The 18,329-nt window shown below is 37.7% G+C and overlaps 1 protein-coding gene across 6 annotated transcripts in view; it reads left to right on the forward strand.

The window, feature by feature from the left end:
• Positions 1–18,329, forward strand: part of DENND1A (DENN domain containing 1A) — a 465,276-nt gene that overhangs the window by 40,383 nt on the left and 406,564 nt on the right. For 3 of the 6 annotated variants that reach the window (XM_036329707.1, XM_036329706.1, XM_036329703.1), the window contains exon 2: positions 6,887–6,957. In XM_036329707.1, coding sequence (XP_036185600.1) covers positions 6,916–6,957 — 42 coding nt within the window. In that variant the 5' untranslated portion in view covers positions 6,887–6,915. Of the gene's footprint in view, positions 1–6,855; positions 6,958–18,329 lie in introns of those variants that run through there. The other 3 variants (XM_036329704.1, XM_036329705.1, XM_036329708.1) reach the window with 3 other exon arrangements.

Below are 18,329 nucleotides of genomic sequence, written 5' to 3' on the forward strand. Positions count from 1 at the left end.
CCCTTCCAGTGAATCACTGAGAATTGTACAGAAGAGAGGTATTGAATAGAAACTCTCTTGGCTTACTTTCAGGCTTCATTCTCCCAGAAGTAAGAACTGCGCAGACCTCCCTTCTTTTAAACACATTTTAGCTGTTTGTGTGTCATTTTTCCATATTTAATAGCTGAGGCTGTTGTCAGCAGGTGTGACTTATTCATACCTTTGACTCCAAAGGAAAACATCTTTAAAGAGTAACAGTGGTGTGTATTCAGCACATTACCTCCTGTCAGAGAGAGAGCGAGAGAAGCAGTTATGGGAGTTGAAAACTACGTCAGATGTTGGAGGAAAACTCATTCATCTTCTATTGTGCCTGGTGTGGAACTGGGGTTATAAGGCAGATGGTGCCCTCAAGGAGCTGCCAGTCGAGAGGGAGGACAGATATTTAGTCAGAGGTACACTGGTGGTTTTCCACCTAGGCAGAACACTGGAATAAGCTGGGGAGCTTTAAAAAACACTGATGCCAGGATATTCTGATGTAATTGTTCTAGAGCAGTGGTCGGCAAACTCGTTAGTCAGCAGAGCCAAATATCAACAGTACAACGATTGACATTTCTTTTGAGAGCCAGATTTTTTAAACTTAAACTATATAGGTAGGTACATTGTTATTAACTTAATTAGGGTACTCCTAAGACTTAGGAAGAGCCACACTCAAGGGGCCAAAGAGCCGCATGTGGCTCGTGAGCCGCAGTTTGCTGACCACGGTTCTAGGGTATAGCCTGGCCATCAGGACTTTTACTAGTAAAAGCTACCCAGGTAGTTATAATTGTGTCAGGGTTGACTGTGTTAAGAGTGCGGAAGCATAGGGTGCCCTGGGAGTGTAAAGGAGGGACACAACCCAATCTGGGCTATGAGTTAGGGGTATTGAGAAGGCTCCCCAGAGAGGAGAGAGTGCATGAAGTGTTCTGGGAAAACTTGGGTCCATATTGGAAAATTGGCTCTGAATATTGTATTCTCAGCATCATTACATGTACTGAATTAGTAGTGAGTGTTAATAGGACAGAAAAAGTATTTTCAGTTTCTTTAGTCAAATAGTTAAAAATATTGAGCATCTTGGAGAATAATGGAAGATATAAGCAGTCTCAGGGTAGTCCCAGAGATTCTCTGGAAATTATTATATCTTAATTGTTTACAGGCTTAATGAAAATATTAAGTAAGAGTTGCTTAGCCATTTGCATTTAGAAGACACACTTTTAAATTTATTTTGATTTGCAGAGAAACAGAAAATGCTTCCATCTGCACTGGCTTCACTGGCCCTTAAAATAACTTATGTATATTTGTTGGTATGTTATATAACTTGTCACAACATTAGTCACCACTTCTTCCATAAGGCAGCATGTAAATGATCATGGATGAACATGACTATAACTTATAGTCTAATTTGTTCTTAGTGTTTTAATCAGCTTTTTGCTTTTCTTTTTCTGTTTTAAAAGAGACTGTCATAATCTTTGGCTTCATGTAATACAGTGGTTCTCAACCTTCCTAATGCTGTGACCCTTTAATACAGTTCCTCATGTTGTGGTGACCCCCAATTTCATTGTTACAAATTGAACATAATTAAAGCATAGTTATTAATCACAAAAACAATATGTAATTATATATGTGTTCTCTGATGGTCTTAGGCTACCCCTGTGAAAGGGTCTTTCGACCCCCAAAGGGGTCGCGACCTGCCGGGAGCCGGTCCATGCTTGCTGTTTCAAAGGACCTGGCATATATGGCAAACTGTTCTTAATATGTTTGCTCACCTTCTTGGCACTATGTGTTTTAACCAAGGTCTCTGAGAAAGGTTGTTTCCCCAGGTAGGGATTTTCCCCTGAAGTTAGGAAGGGAATAAAACCCCTCAACTAAGTGCCAGGCGGGTAATTAATCACTTTAGCTACGAACAATCATGCTTAAGCTACATAATCTTTACTCCCTGGAATGGAGATAAGAAACGCCCTAACCTTTGTAATAGAGATTGATAGGATTGAATCAACTGGTATAAATACAGATGTAACAAGACAGCAAGAGTCAGAACTTAGAATACAGAGCTTAGAACACAGAACTTAGAATGCGGAACCAAGAGAGACAGAACCTAGGCACAGAACCTACACAGAACGTTCTCTAGAGACAGAAGAACTTCGCTGGAGAGAACATGGCAAAAGATCCTGGACAGAAACTGACCCACAGGTTGAGAACTGCTGATGTAATAGAACTCTGGCAGCTATTTGAACCGAGTAAGAAACTTAATGTAGTCTTGTTATTACTCATTAGAGTGAGGCAGTAACTATGGCTAGCACTAGAAGAGGAGTAAGCTTCATTGCTTCTACAATGCCTTTGAAATCTTTTATTGAAATAATTGATTATTGAAGTATACCCTATGTTTATTTTATGTCATTTGTACTAAGTTATTTGGGAGAAGAATTCCATTTAACTAGATCAGTAGTTCTGAAAGAGTGTGATCACTAGTCCAGCAGCATAAGTATTACCTGGGTATTCATTAGACATGCTAATTCTCAGGTTCTATTCCAGAACCTCTGGTGGTGGGACTGGAAATCTATTTTAACGTGTTAAAACTTGAGGATTACAGATGTGTATAATCATTCTGCTCATATATTGAGATATTTTAGACCCAGGAAGGCTAGTTTGTGCTTTCTTTATTCCTTCTGAATGCTTATTTGATTCTGGCTATGTGCCACTCACTGTTCAGAGAAGCACACTAGCAGGGATGATAGACAAAGTCCCTGCTTTTCTGCAGTTTGCATTTAGAGGAGGGTGACTGGCAATAAACAAGATTGTGATAGTTAGGATGTGAAGAATTAAAATTATGTGGTAGAGAGTGTGTTGAGGAAGGCCTTTCTGAGGAGGTCAAGTATAAGCCAAGTTTTGAATGACAGGAAGAGCCACCTACATGAAGATCAATACAAAGGGCTGTAAGATAGGAATGAGTTTGGTGTGTCTGAGGAGTAGAGAGGAGGCCAGTGTGGCTAGAATGCAGGGAGAAGGGTAGAGAGGTATGAAATGAAGTTGGAGAGAGAGGTGAGATAGGCAAAGACCACATCATGTAGGACCTTATGGGAACTTTTTCTCTCTCTCAGTTTTTAAAAAAATTATAGTAAAATATACATAAGATTTTTCTTCTTAACCGCTTTTAAGTGTATAGTTCAGTGGTATTAAATACATTCATATTGTTGTATAACCATCACCACCATCCATTTCCAGAACTAAGACTTTGATTTTGAGTGTTATGGAAGCTTTTGGGACATTTTGAGCAGAGGACTGACATAACCTGACCTCTAGAATAAAAGAATTTCTGGCCACTAAATTGAAATCTGAGTATAGAAGGGCAAAGGAGGAAGCAGGGAGATCAGTCGGGAGATTACTGCAATAATAGAGGTGAGGTGATGGTGATCTTTCCAAGATAGTGGGGTTGGGGATGCTTTCTGGATGTATTTTGGTGATCAAGTCATCAGGATTTGCTGATTGATTGATTGTGGCATGGAAATAAGTGGCATATAAAACAAAGAGAGGAATTTAAGGATGACACAAGATTTTTGGTCTGAATAACTGGTGGATTTCAGAAGATGCAAGTTTGAGGAAGAAAAACACTATTTGTTAAATTAGAAATGCTTCATAGATATGCAAGTGGTGGTGTTGAGTAGCAGTTGGATAAGGGATTTGGAGTCAAGGAAGAAGCAAGATTGGAGACATGACTTTGGGGCTTGTCACCATTTGCATAATTAAAGCTGTGAGACTGAATGAGATCTTCTAAGTAATGAGTGTAGATAGAGAGAGGTCCAGGACTAAGGTCCAGGGTAGGAGAGCTTGCTTCAGAAGGAGTTAGCAAAGGAGCAGCCAGTAAGGTAAGAAGAGTAGTAAGAGAGTGATATCCTGATAGGCAAGTGAAGAAAGTGTTTCAGGAAGGAGGGCAAGTCAATCATCTGTATCAAATGCTGCTGAAAGGTTGAGTGAGACAAGCACTGAGAATTGACCATTTTAGCAATGTGGAGGTCATTGGTGATCGTGACAAGTTGTTTCAGTGGTGTGGTGGGCTCGGAGTATGTTAAAGAGAGAAAGAAGCAGCAGCAGAGACCATGAGTATACATGGTATTCTTCATTTAGAGACAGCAGGTTTGCACAGTCACCTTAACTTAGTGGCACAGGTTAATGTGTTGGAGCTCCAGTGTTTAAAAAACTTGGTATGTAACATCTTTCCATGTTCATGTTTGTTATTTAGTTTTTTTAAAATGGGAAAAACAAAAAATGGAAATTTAGGTAAAATATGTACGAAAGCTCTGCAGAACCTTTATGGAGTCACAGGGGCCTGCAGAATACATCTTGAAAACCATTATCTTAATCTAGAGCAGCGGTTCTCAACCTGTGGGTCGCGACCCCTTTGGCAGTCGAACGACCCTCTTACAGGGGTTGCCTAAGACCATCCTGCATATCAGATATTTACATTATGATTCATAACAGTAGCAACATTACAGTTATGAAGTAGCAACGAAAATAATTTTATGGTTGGGTCACAACATGAGGAACTGTATTTAAAGGGCCAGAAGGTTGATAACCACTGATCTAGAGCAGGGGTCCTCAAACTACGGCCCACGGGCCACATGTGGCCCGCCGAAAACATTTATCCGGCCCGCCGGGTGTTTTTGCCGCCGCTGTGTGCATAGGAATTTGTTCATAGTTTATTTTTAAACTATAGTCCGGCCCTCCAACGGTCTGAGGGACAGTGAACTGGCCCCCTGTTTAAAAAGTTTGAGGACCCCTGATCTAGAGGGATGAAATTCTGAGATGGAATTTAGCCAGTTGCAAAATAAACTTAAAGATTTATTTAGGTTTTAGAAGGAATCTTGTTGGTGTCCTTCAGATGACTTTAGAACATTCCTCTCTTTCATCAAACATTGTTCTTTGAGCTCATTTGAATGAAAAGGATGTTTTCAACTGGTATTTTCCACAAATGTTTGGTGACCAAAGGACACTGACTTTGTAGGTCTTTCTGTACCCTCTATCAGGGAAAAAAGAGCACACATATTTTTTTTAAAGGAGCTTAAAACTTCAGTTCACCTTGTTTTATTTTGTACTTTTAAGTAAGATACTCTGATTTAGTGTATAATTTTTAAATAATATTTGTCAATACTAGTATATATTTAAATACTTTGAATTTTAGAGCAGCCAACTCTTTTCAGCTGTAGTTGCTTATTTAAAACAAAAGCCCAAGTTTCTATTCAATGATGAAATGATGATCTTTCACAAGAGAAATAACTGGATTCCTGATTGGCAAAACACACATTTTTCTTTCTACTGCTAAGGAACTTTAATGAGTATTACCATATTTTATTGAATTTAAGATGCTATTATTTATAAGAAGCACTGTTATTATATGTATTATCAATAAAGAAAAAATGCTGCCATGTAGAATTGTAAGATGCAATAGATTGTAAGATATGAGAAAATGTGGGGGGAAGTTCTTTTAGAATCAATGAAACAGAATTTGAGTGGTCAGGAGGTGTGAATTCTGGTTCTGGCTACATTTCTAAGTAGCTGTGGGACCACCAACAGTCACTTAGGAACTCTGCCTCAGGTTCTTCACCTGTATGGTGTTGATGCCCCTACTTCCTGGGATTATAATAAGAATGAAATGTGATAAATGAGATAATTATTTTGAAAACTGGAATCTATTGGGTAAATTCAAAGTTTTTATATGATTGAAATTAAACCTTCGATCTGATTAGGCAACTCAGAAAATTTCTTCTCTGAGCTTTGTTGTCAGGTTTAAAATATAACTCAGTTATAGACATTTAAAAGTATAACATTTTCTTCACTGACTGATTTTCATTCAATCTGGAAGTAATATCTTTTTATTGTAGTTTTAGAATCAAAGAGAAAGAGAAAATACAAAGAAATATAACCCCGATGTTCTCATCACTCTGAATTAACTGTTAACATTCTGTTAGTGCTGTGATCTTTAAAACACTTATTATGAAATATTTATGACATAAAAAGGTAAAAGGATATAATAATGAACATTCATATACTTGCAGTTTTTCGATACAGGTGAAGCCCCCTATGTGGGAACAGTCATACATTTAGATGAGGATCCTGTCTCATGACAGCCTGCAGTGACGGTGAACCTTTTGAGCTCGGCGTGTCAGCATTTTGAAAACCCCTGACTTAACTCTAGTGCCGTGTCACATATAGAAATTTTTTGATATTTGCAACCATAGTAAAACAAAGACATATTTTTGATATTTATTGTATATATTTAAATGCCATTTAACAAAGAAAAATCAACCAAAAAAATGAGTTTGCATGTCACCTCTGACACGCGTGTCATAGGTTCGCCATCACTGGCCTAGGGAGACAGGATACTGTCTCTCTTGTTTCAGTCTTAAAATCTATAAATCAGTAAGTTAACTTCATCCTATGAATGTTTTATCCTGGAATATGAGGGAGAAGGCTACTTTCTGCTAGTGTTGCTTTGCTTTGAGTTTCCTCAGAATTCTACCTGTGGCGTTGGAGATCTAGCTGGGTAAATTGAAGATGTGACATCTATAAAATTGTCATAATGTCTAGCCAATTATTGGCCAGACATTGTACTCAGACAATGTGTGTGTGTGTGTGTGTGTGTGTGTGTGTGTGTGTGTGTGTTTAAATTTCACAATAGTTTTTCTGGTTAGGTGTTTTCATTTTATAGATTAGGTAGACGTGGCTCAGAGAAGTTGAGTAACTTGTCCAAAGTTCCACAGCCATTAAGTTGTGGAGCTAATGATTTTATCAAGGTGTGCTTTATATCTCAGCCTAAATGTTCTATTACCATGCTGCCTTCATCCTTGTTAGTAATCATGATTTGTTTCTTTCGTAGGCAAAACCCAGAGACCACATTTGAAGTGTATGTTGAAGTGGCCTATCCTAGGTCAGGTGGCACTCTTTCAGGTATTTGCATGTTTGATTATGATATGGCATGTTTGTTTATTGTATGCGATAGCCATGCATATGGGATATGTGAATATTCTAAACTGTTATTTATCTTTAAGTATGTTTAAGTGTCTTTCCTTGTTATTTGTGCCCACATTATCATAAGCATGATGAAATTGATTTAATTTAGTAAATTTTATGTTTGTTGGTAAAATAAAGTTGGAAATTATTTGAAGGAAATACCTCCTGTGGCTTTAGTTTTTGAACTAATTTGGACATGTATGCTTGGATGACAGGGTCTTAGATACCTTGTGCAGGCTGAATATATTACTTCTTGAGCTAAAAATCCTTGGTTAATGAGAAAAAAATAACCTTATGATCCAGTGTTCTTTTTCTTGGTGCTTGATAGAGTGATGCATTTGCCAAAGATATGTTAGGGAGCAACTCTTGGCCCCCACACACTAACAGTTGCATATATTATTTGGTGTTTAGAGAGAGTGAATTTTCTTGGATTAGAAACTTGGAATAATCAGGATTTCAGTGGTAGTTATACCCTTAATTGGCTATACAACCTTGGGCATATTTTTTTCTATTTCATTATTTAATTTGATTGTAATGCTCATAAAAATAGCTTTTATTAAGTTTGTCTTGTCCTACATACTTGACATGGATAGTCAGTCCTTATAATTCAGCCCTTAAAGATAGCTGGGTGGCATCTCCACTACAACACCTATGAGAAAAGGGAATCTCAGAGAGATCAAATAAATTGCCAAGGTCATACAGCTACTGTGTGGTTCAAGTCCTTGTCACTTTTCTGCATTGCCTTCATGAGAACAGTGACCATGATATGCACAACTCTCTATGTTATCTGCAGGGCCTTGTATAACATCACCAATGTTTGCTAAAATGAATGAATTTCTCCTAACAGCAAAAGTCAGATAATTGTGTGTGCTCCACTTTCTGGATTATCTAAAGAAGTAGAATATTAACATCTGTAAGTTATGCCTCTTAATGTGCAAACTATTGGATTGGGAAGGGTTACTCAGTGTGTATGTGAGCAGCATTTTATGGACTGATATTTCAGAGTAACCATTTGATGATGGCTGTGATTTGACAGATACATTTAAGGACAAACATTTTTCTTATTTTTCTCTTTGCTAATGTTTCCCCTTTCAATTGTCTCCCAAAGTTAAAATGAAATTTTGGGGGGAATATGAACAAAATTTGAAAAGTGAAAATAAGATGGAAGAATGAACAAAAAGAAAAGTGTGTATCTTACCCTTTAATCCTAGACATCTGATTCTTCTTCCCTTCCTGCAGACAAGTCCTTTCTTGTTTAACTCTTTAGTATAGTTTTAAAACCTTTTTATTTTGAAAAGACTTAAAATGATAAACGTTACAAGGATAGCCAAGTGTATATGCCCTTTCCTTAGATTCAGCAAATGCTACTTTTTGGCCATATTTGCTTCATTCTACATGCATATGCATATTATTTTTGCTGAACCACTTGAGAAGAAGTTGCAGACATTGTGATCTTTCACCCCTAAATTTTTCAGAATATATCTCCCAAGAATAAGGACATTTTCTTCCATAACTCTAGTATAGTTATTGAGATAAAGAAAATTTAACATTGTTATAATGTCAGTTGTTCATATTAAAATTTAATCATTTGTCCCAATAGTGTCCTTTATAGCATTTCCTCCTCTGATCTAGAATCTCATTCAGGATCATGCACTCTATTTAATTTCACATCTATTTAGTTTCAGCATGTAATAATTTTATGGCTTTTCTTTACCTGTTATGACATGTTTTTGAAGGAATTAGCTTGTTTTTTTTTAAAAAGTCCAGGACTTGGATCTAATTGTATCCCAATGATTAGATTCAGATCATGGATTTTGGGCAAGAATATCTAGAACATGATATTGTGTATCATATCAGTAGGCACATGGTGTCAGTCCCATTATTTGTGGAAAAATACATAAAACTTTCATGTACAATTTCACAAATTATTATAAAGTGAGTACCCATGTTACTGCTGTCCAGGTTAACAGATATAATGTTTCTTGGTTCTAAGGAAATTCTGTTCCTGGCAAGAGTGATCCCTGCCCTGGCCCTATTCTTTAGAGGGCCCTGCTTTGTCCCTCTTGCATGGGGCAAGGAGTCTGTGGGATATGCCCACTTGGAGCCTGAACCCTTCCATCCTAGACCATGCTTTGAGTACCTAGGATCTCAAAATTTTGTGCCCAAATGGCCCAGAGGCTGCATGAATCTCTTCCTGAGGTCCATCTTTCTGAGGGTAGACTGAGCTACAGGTGTATACACCCTGAGGCCCAAGTGATGGTTTAAGAGTTGCCATTTGTGGGGAGTAGTGTATGGGATGGAACTTGGACTTGTGAATGGAGGTGACTGGGTGCTGTGTGCGAGGTTGTTGGCAGTATGAGATAGAGAAGAGGGCTATGGGCAGTGGGCCAGTGGCCAATTTTCCCTGCACCATCAGGTTTCCACTTGAACTTTAAGGAATCCAAAAATTCTCAGTATGAATTTAGTCTTCTAGGCAGATAAAGGCATATTTGTTGTGATAGGAAGGTAGAACATGTATTTTTTGTTATTAATTCTCACCCAAGGATATTTTCCCCATTGATTTTTTTTTTTAGAGAGAGTGGAAGGGAGGTGGGAAGACAGAGAAAAAGAACCATCAATGTGAAATAGACACATTGATTGGTTGCCTCCTGCAGCCGCTCCTCGTGGGGCCAGGGATGGAGCCTACAACTGAGGTGAGATATGAAGCCTTGACCAGAATCCAACCCGAGACCCTTCGGTCTGAGGGGGGATGCTCTAACCTGCCAGGGCACTGTGATCTTTTTTTACACGTGAATCCTGCTTCACGTAAACATGCTTCTGTAGGATAGAAACCATATTAGATGAACGGATCATGCGAAACTGTTTTTTAGAATTGATTGTGTTCATCTACACTCCCTTCAGTATTTGGCATCAGTCCTTGGTACATTAGACCTTTTCTTTCTTTCTTTTTTTTTTTTTTTTTTGCCAACCTCGTGGTTGTGTAGTAGTATAGCCTTGTTTTTATTTGCATTTTCTTGATGACTGATGAGATTGAGCACCTTTCATATGCTTATTGGCATCTTATTCAACTTATTTTTAAAAGTGCCTGTTCAAGTCTCTTGCTTTTTTTTTTTAAATTGAGTTTTCTATCTTTTCCTTATTGATTTATAAGAAATTATATATTACTAGAGGCCCGGTGCATGAATTTGTGCATGGGTGGGCCCCCTCTGGGTGGCCTGTGGGGATCGGGCCAAAACCTGCAGTCTACTGCCTCCTGCAGCTCCTACCTGCCTCTCCCGCTCATCCTGGCCCCACTGCACCTGCCACAGTCTCACGTCCAATCAGTCCTGATCAGGAGAGGCTCGCGCTGCCACAGCAGCACTCGCCAGCTATGAGCCCTGTGTCTGGCGCCCTCCCGAGAGGAGTAGCTTGTGGGATCAGGCTGAAACTGACTCTCCGACATCCCCAGAGAGGTCCCAGGTTGCAAGAGGGTGCAGGCCAGGCTGAGGGACTCCACCAGTGCACGATTGGGCTGGGGAGGGACAGTGGGAGGTTGGCCAGAGGTGGGGAGGGACCATGGGAGGGCTCCAGGGCATGTCTGGCCCATCTCGCTCAGTCCAGATCGGCCGGCCCCAGCAGCAAGCTAACCTACGGGTCGGAGCATCTGCCCCCTGGTGGTCAGTGCACGTCATAGCGAATTGTTGATCAGCCTTAGCATATCTTTAGCATATTATGCTTTGATTGGTTGAACAGTAGAACGGATGACTGGACACTTAGCATATTAGGCTTTTATTATATAGGATAGATATTAATTATCTGCTTGTTTGTGTTATAAATATCTTCTCCCACCCTGTGGTTTGTCTTTTACTCTCTTTATAGAACCTTTGATCAAAACGTAATGATTTTAATATAGTACAATCTATATATATAAAAGCCTAAGCGACCTTTATGACCAGACAGCTGGCCAGTAGCTATGATGCATGCTGACCACCAGGGGGCAGATGCTCAATGCAGGAGCTGCCCCCTGGTGGTTAGTGCACTCCCATAGCCAACCTCCCACGGTCCCTCCCCCTGGCCGGCCAACCTCCTGCAGGTCCCCCCCACTCCCCAGCCCTGGCCAGCGGCTGATTGGCCCTGATCGCTGGCCAGGCTGAGGGACCCCACCTGTGCACAAATTTGTGCACTGGGCCTCTAGTTTATTAATATTTTCCTACCCTACAGATATGAAGATATTTTCCTATAAGAAATGTATAGTTTTGCCATTTGCATTTAGGTCTTTAATCTATCAAGGACTTTAGTTTTCTATTAGATGATAAATATTCCAAAAAGTTAAACTCTAAATTTGATTCCTTATTCATGACTTTTTAAAATTGGGAAACTAGATAAAGCTGAATTACTAAGATATGCTACTCCTCTACTTAAATCATATTTTTATAAAATGATCACATACTTCTAAATTGTACCTAAAATATTATCTCTCAGTAAAAAGATGACACGTGAGAAAGGCCAATGAGAAATATTACTAGAATTTAAAGACAGTATTTTCCCTTACCAATAACTTTTAATGTTTGTAATACTGAAGACATGTATTGTAAACTCTCATATGTTCTGTGCTCTGAAGAGCATTCCATGAAGTCCATGGGAAGGACATGTGATCTGTCATTTTGCTTAGACATTGCACCACGATTTATGATACTTAATGGGATACCTTCCAAACACTGTGAAAGTAAAGTTTAGGTATACAAATTGAACTCATGGTGCTGCTTAGTTTCTTTGGGAATTTGTAAGATTTCTTAGTTTCTATCACCAGTGAACAAGCTGTCACTTAATATTTGATTTTAGGTAATCTTTTACCTACTTCTACAACCTTCTTATTTGTTTTTGATAAAACTCATCATACTTACCTTTTCCTGCTATTATTCAATGCGTTATTTTTGCCATTTTGAATGATTGCAAAGAAATCTGCCTTAAAATTAGTCTTTGTTCCTTGGACTTGCATCTCTGATCTCTGCCAAAGTATCTGAGCAAATTTAGGTATAAACCTTACCCTGTACAATACTAGTGTCTGGGCATAATCTTCTCTTTGAAGTTTGTTTGCATCCCCCAGAGGGATTAATTCCCTGCTGTGAGAAGGTGGGTTAGAAAGCACTGAAACTACTTTATGGGTCTTTAATTGGGGGATTTAGTATACATTTTGTTCTATAAACTTCTGTGGGAGTTTCATTCTTACAATTTTTCTTATACTGTGGTATGTTGTATTCTCATTGTAAATAAAAAATACTAAAAATATTCTCAAGCTCATGAATATATCTTGGTGTTTTGTTTTTTTCTATTACCTTTAAATTTTTAGTAGTTTGTTTTCTGATTAGATTTTGAGTATGTATAAACTTTAAAAATTTTCAAAAAATTATTAAGAGAAAATATCACAGTAATAACTACTATTAATGTTTGGCTGTATTTATCTCCTTATAGTCTTTTATGTGTGTATGTAAATAAAATATATAAACTTCCCCTCCAAAGTCCTGCTATATGTGTGTGTTTTTCTTGCTCCTTCCCCAGGTTAATTATTATTTTTCCTAAAATTATTAATATAGCTTTGTAAAAGCCATTTCGGTTGCTATAAATTTTACATCATGTTTATGAGCTATATTTACTTATAATTGGATCTTTAGAGTGTTTCCACAATTCTCCTGTTATAGATAAGCCAATGAACATCTTTGTGTATGATGCTTGCAATGCTTTAAAAAGAATTTGGATCATTTTGAGTAAATCTTTGTTCTACTTTGTTCTTAATTTTTTATTTGCCATATCCCATTTTGTATACTCTAATTTGTGTATTTATTCAAGAGCCCATCTTTACACAGGGATCCCAGAAAATCAATAAAACCATCTCAAGTTGTGAAATTTCCCAAAGCTGAGTTCAGTAGCCTGATTGAAGGTCTCAGAAGAGGGTGCTCTTGCAAGAGGGATGAACCTGCCCAATTCCATAATCAGATGGTACTGGCCATGCTGAAACTCAGTGCATTTCAAACACAAGTATCTCATTACAGCTGGCATCTCTGAGCCTGCTGTGGGCACTGTTCTTGGCCAGCCGCTCAGCACTGGAAGAGTGGCAGCATCAGGTTCTCAAGGCTGTTTGGCAAACCAGCTTCCTCTGTGTCAGCTTCCATCCCAGCATTTTTAATGCACTAGTCCAATAGCCACTTTATAAAAAGTACATAGTCAAGTTGAGAAACTGTTGTGAGAACTCTGTGAGAGGACTGCTCTCGACGTGGTGCTGTGGTTAGCTCAGATTTTCAGCTAGCTTGGTGTTAAGCAGTAACCTTAAAACTAAACAAAACTCTTGGCTTTAAAATCTCTCTTAAATATCTGTTCACATTTCTGTATTGGCAGTATCATGAAGATAACTGAGTTTTGGCCAACTTAAGATATTTAGAGCCAGATTTATTATTCTGAACCTTAGCTTTCACTTTACAGGATTAATTCTAGGAGCTTTGCCTGAATCTGTGATCACCATTCAACATTATTAGATATTTTTTAAAAATTGACTTTAATAATAAACAACATTTCATGCTGTCTCTTTAGAAGTGGAGTGGATGGGGGGAAAATCCTTTTGAGAGTTGTTTTACTTCAGATTAAAATAGTGGTTCTCAACCTTCTGGCCCTTTAAATACAGTTCCTCATGTTGTGACCCAACCATAAAATTATTTTCGTTGCTACTTCATAACTGTAATGTTGCTACTGTTAAGAATCGTAATGTAAATATCTGATATGCAGGATGGTCTTAGGCGACCCCTGTGAAAGGGTCGTTCGACCGCCAAAGGGGTCGTGACCCACAGGTTGAGAACTGCTGGATTAAAATATTCTTAGAGGTAATAACTGAATTTATAGTTTTATTTCTTTTCAATAGTAATATAATAAATCACAGCAAACTTTTCTTCCCATTCCTAAAGTGTGAAATTTAGGGGCCATCTGGATATAAATTACAATATAGGAGAGTCTCAAAAGTTTTGGTAATTCATGACAGTGTGGTTCTTGCTCTGTTTGTGGTTCAGTGTTAGGCCGCTGGCCCTCTTGGTGGACTATTAATCTACTAAATGATAAAATCAATGTGAGCAGCAAGTTTGTTGGTTGAAAAAAATTTATTCCCTCAAAATGGCAATCTCAGAATCTCATTTTCTTAACTATAAAATGGGGCCCCTAATAGTACCTACATCATTTAGTTGAAAGGATTAAAGGGGAATGCATAGTACATGGGACATGGAAAGTTCTTAGTAAGTGGGAGCTGTTGTTATTTATCATTTGTTTAAAAATATTTAATTTTTTAGAGAAATTTTAGATTCACGGTAAAATTGAGAGGAAGATATAGAGATTTCCCATATACTGTCTGCCCCACACAGGCACAACTCCCCCCATTATCAACATCCCCCACCAGAATAGTACATTGGTTACAAGTGATGAATCCACATTGACATATCATAATCACCCAAAGTCCATTATTTATGTCAGTTTACTCTTGGTGTTTTATATTCTATGGGTTTAGACAAAATGTATTCATCATTATAGTATCATATAGAGTAGTGTCTCTGCTCTAAAAATCCTCTGTGCTCTACCCATTCATCCCCTGCTCCCATTATCCTCTGATAACCATTAAGCTTTTTAAAAAAATCTTTAAAAAATTTTTTTTAATCCTCACCTGAGGATATTTTTACATTGATTTTAGAAAGAGTGGAAGAGAGAGGGAAAGACAGAGAAATACCTATGTGAAACACATCAATTGGTTGTCTCCTGCACATGCCCTGACCAGGGCCCGGACTGGGGAGGAGCCTGCAACTGGGTACATGCCCTTGACCAGAATCGAACCCGGGACCCTTCAGTCCCCAGGCCGATGCTCTATCCACTGAGACAAACTGGCTAGGGCACCACTGATCTCTTTACTGCCTCCATAGTTTTGCCTTTTCTAGAATATCATATAGGTGGAATCATACAGTATGTAGCTTTTTCAGATGGCTTATTTCACCTAGCAATATGCATTTAAGGCTCCTCTGTGTCTTTTCATGGATTTCTTTTTGGCACTAAATAATATTCCATTTCCTGGATGTGCCATAGTTTATCTGTTCACCTACTGAAGGACATCGTGGTTGCTTCCAATTTTGGCAATTATGAATAGAGCTGCTGTAAAGATCTGTGTGCAGATTTTTGTGTGGACATAGGTTTTCAACTCCTCAGGTAAATACCAAGGAGCATGATCGTTGGATATTATGCTAAGCACATTTAGTTTTGTAAGAAACTGACAAACTGCTGTACCATTTTGCATTCCCTCCAGCAGTGCATGCGAATTCCTGTTGCTCCACATCTTCACCAGCATTTGGTGGTGTCAGTGTTTTGGATTTTGGCCATTCTAATTGTTGTGCAATGGTGTCTGATTGTTTTAATTTGCATTTCCCTGATGACATGTGATGTGGAGCATCTTTTCATATGCTTATTTTCCATTTGTTTGGTGAGGTATCTTTTGAGGTGTTTGGCCCGTTTTTAAATCAGGCCTGTGTCTAGATTCAGGTTTTTGCATGTCCACTTATTCCAGTTCTGTTTGCTGAAAAGACTATCTTTGCTCCATTGTATTGCCATTGCTCATTTGGCAAAGATCACTTGACTATATTTAGTAGTATATGGGTTTATCTCCAGGCTTTCTTTTGATCCATTGTCTATTCTTTCACCTATACTATCCTGTGTTGGTTTCTGTAGCTTCATGGTAATCCTTGAAGTTGGTTAATGTCAGTCTTCTGATATTGTTCTTCTCTTTCAATATTGTGTTGATTATTATGTTTTTTTTTGCATTTCCATATAAACTTCAGAATCAGATTGTCAATATCCACAAAATAACTTGCTCATATTTTTATTGTAATTGCATTTAATTTATACAGTTGTGAAGAACTGACATATTGAATATATTGAGTCTTCTTACCTGTGAACATGGGGAATATCTCTACATTTATTTAGTTCTTTGATTTTTGTTTTAGGGAATATCTCATATAGTCCTTGCATGTATTTTTGTTAGATCTGTGTACGAAAGTAGATGTCATTTTAAATTATAATATTATTTTTGTGTAAGGCAAGAGTTCATATCTGTGTAGAACTCTGCAATTATTCTCAAGCTAACACAGTTCAAAAGTAGGTAGTAAAATTAACTAGCCAAAGTAGATTTTTCAGAATCCATGCATTCAAACTTAAATCCTTTATTCATGGGAAAGCCCTTAGCTTATGCCCTACGGGCTTTGGTTTGCCCTGAGGATTTTTCTGTATTATATTGCTCAGCATAGTTACTGATCATGTTGATGATATTAAATCATTATATTCATCAGGATTCTTTTTGCTATAAGTAGCAGAGCCCAGTGAAATCTGGCTTGAGCAAAAAAAGGGAATTTATTATCTCTCAATATTGAGAAATGCAATGAAAAACCTGGCTTTGGGTTTTGCTGGATCTAGGTGTTCTACTTATATTTTCAGAGATTTGTCATCTCTTTCTTTTGTGTTGGGTTCATTTTGGGACAAATGTTCCTTATACAATGGCAAAGGGATGGCTATTGGGAAATCCAAACTAATATTCTATCACTTTAGTTACCCAAGTGGAAAAAGAGTATCTTACATTATTTTGAACCATAGTCCCAAAGGTGATTGTACTAGGCCGAATTGAGTTGGGTGACTCTGAGCTGTTGATTGGGGGATGAGGGAGGATGTGTGTGTGTGTGTGGGGGGGGGGGGGCTGTTTAATGCCATCTGGATTCTGTAGCCTGAGTATGGGCAGGATAGTTCCTCAGAGGAAAATCTGATGCTGTCACCAGAAGAAGGAAGAATGGATGTTAGACAGCCAAAACAGATGTCTGTTGCAGTCATTAGGACAATGTTTTATTCAAAATATTTTTCAGAAAAGCACTGAGACACATAATCTAGTTTGGAAAGATTTATAACCAAAATAATTAAGTTTCAATACTTAAAAAAAATGTAGGTCTTAAGCTTTCTCAAAAACTGCCATAATATGCTTGATTTCCCCAGGATTCTACATGACTGAGGTCTTATTATCAGACATCTACTTGTTAGTTAGAGTTCTTTATTTGAGCACTCAGTTTAGGTTCAGCACTGTGCTAGACTCTATGGAAAGTGGAGTGCAAGATCTATAAAATAGGAACTAAATTTTTGCTTTAAATGCTTAGGAGACTTATTTTTGTTAAACTTTTAAGAAATTGTATTCTAGCTTTTGAACTTCTTTTGGTATTAATCACAACACATTTTGCATTCCCTGCTTTATGTTGCATTGAAAACATGCAGTCCACTCAAAGGCTTTCATTAGAAAAAGAAAGCTCTAATGAAGATGTCACTGTGAGATTGCTTTGCCCAGCAGAAAACTTTAATAAATTGTTTGATTTAAAGACAGTTTTCTTACCTTTAATGTGTTCTTAGGCATTAGAATTTTATGCTATCACATAGCCTTATTTGAATAGAAAATAGATGCAGCTGAATTGTTGTCTAGATTGTTACAATATAATTATCATAATGGATAATTAGTAGTAAAAACAATGTAATGGAAAGACTGTAGGGTTTGACATCAGTTTTCTTCTGCCACTCACTAATTGTTTGACCTTGAGACAGTATTTAAATTGAATATTGGTTTACCTAGTATTTAAGTGGGACTTATATCTATTTGGAAGGCTGTTTTGCAAATTAGAGACAATCTGTATTAAAATACCTAATACTGAAACTGGTACAAATTTGACATTCTTGTGGTGACTTAATTCAACATCATCTTTTAGTGAAAACCAAACAAAAAAACCAAACTTCAAACCAAAACCAAACAATAAAACTTCCTGCAATTGTGATTTTGTTAAGAGATTGAATCTTCTTTCTGAGATAGAGTTAATTTAAATTCCTTTTTGAAAGGATTCAAATACTAGAATAATAGTGAGATGAAGATATGACACTTTCTGCCCGGCCAGCATGGCTCAGTGGTTCAGCGTTGACCTGTAAACCAGGAGGTCACAGGTCAATTCCCAGTCAGGGCACATGCCCGGGTTGTGGGCTCGATCCCCAGTGTGGGGCATGCAGGAGGCAGCTGATCAGTGATTCTCTCTCATTATTGATGTTTCTATCTCTCCCTTTCTCTTCCTCTCTGATATCAATAAAAAAAATATTTTTTAAAAAAGATATGAAACTTGATGAAAAGAAAACTGAATGACTAATTTTCTCCTTTTGAAAATGTATGATTAATTCTGAATGTTTTCAAGGAAAATACATTTTGGACACATGAATAATTTCAGATGATCAACCTGTATTTT

Source organism: Myotis myotis, unplaced genomic scaffold (assembly GCF_014108235.1).
Source record: "Myotis myotis isolate mMyoMyo1 unplaced genomic scaffold, mMyoMyo1.p scaffold_m19_p_12, whole genome shotgun sequence".
NCBI classification, from domain to species: Eukaryota; Metazoa; Chordata; class Mammalia; order Chiroptera; family Vespertilionidae; genus Myotis; species Myotis myotis.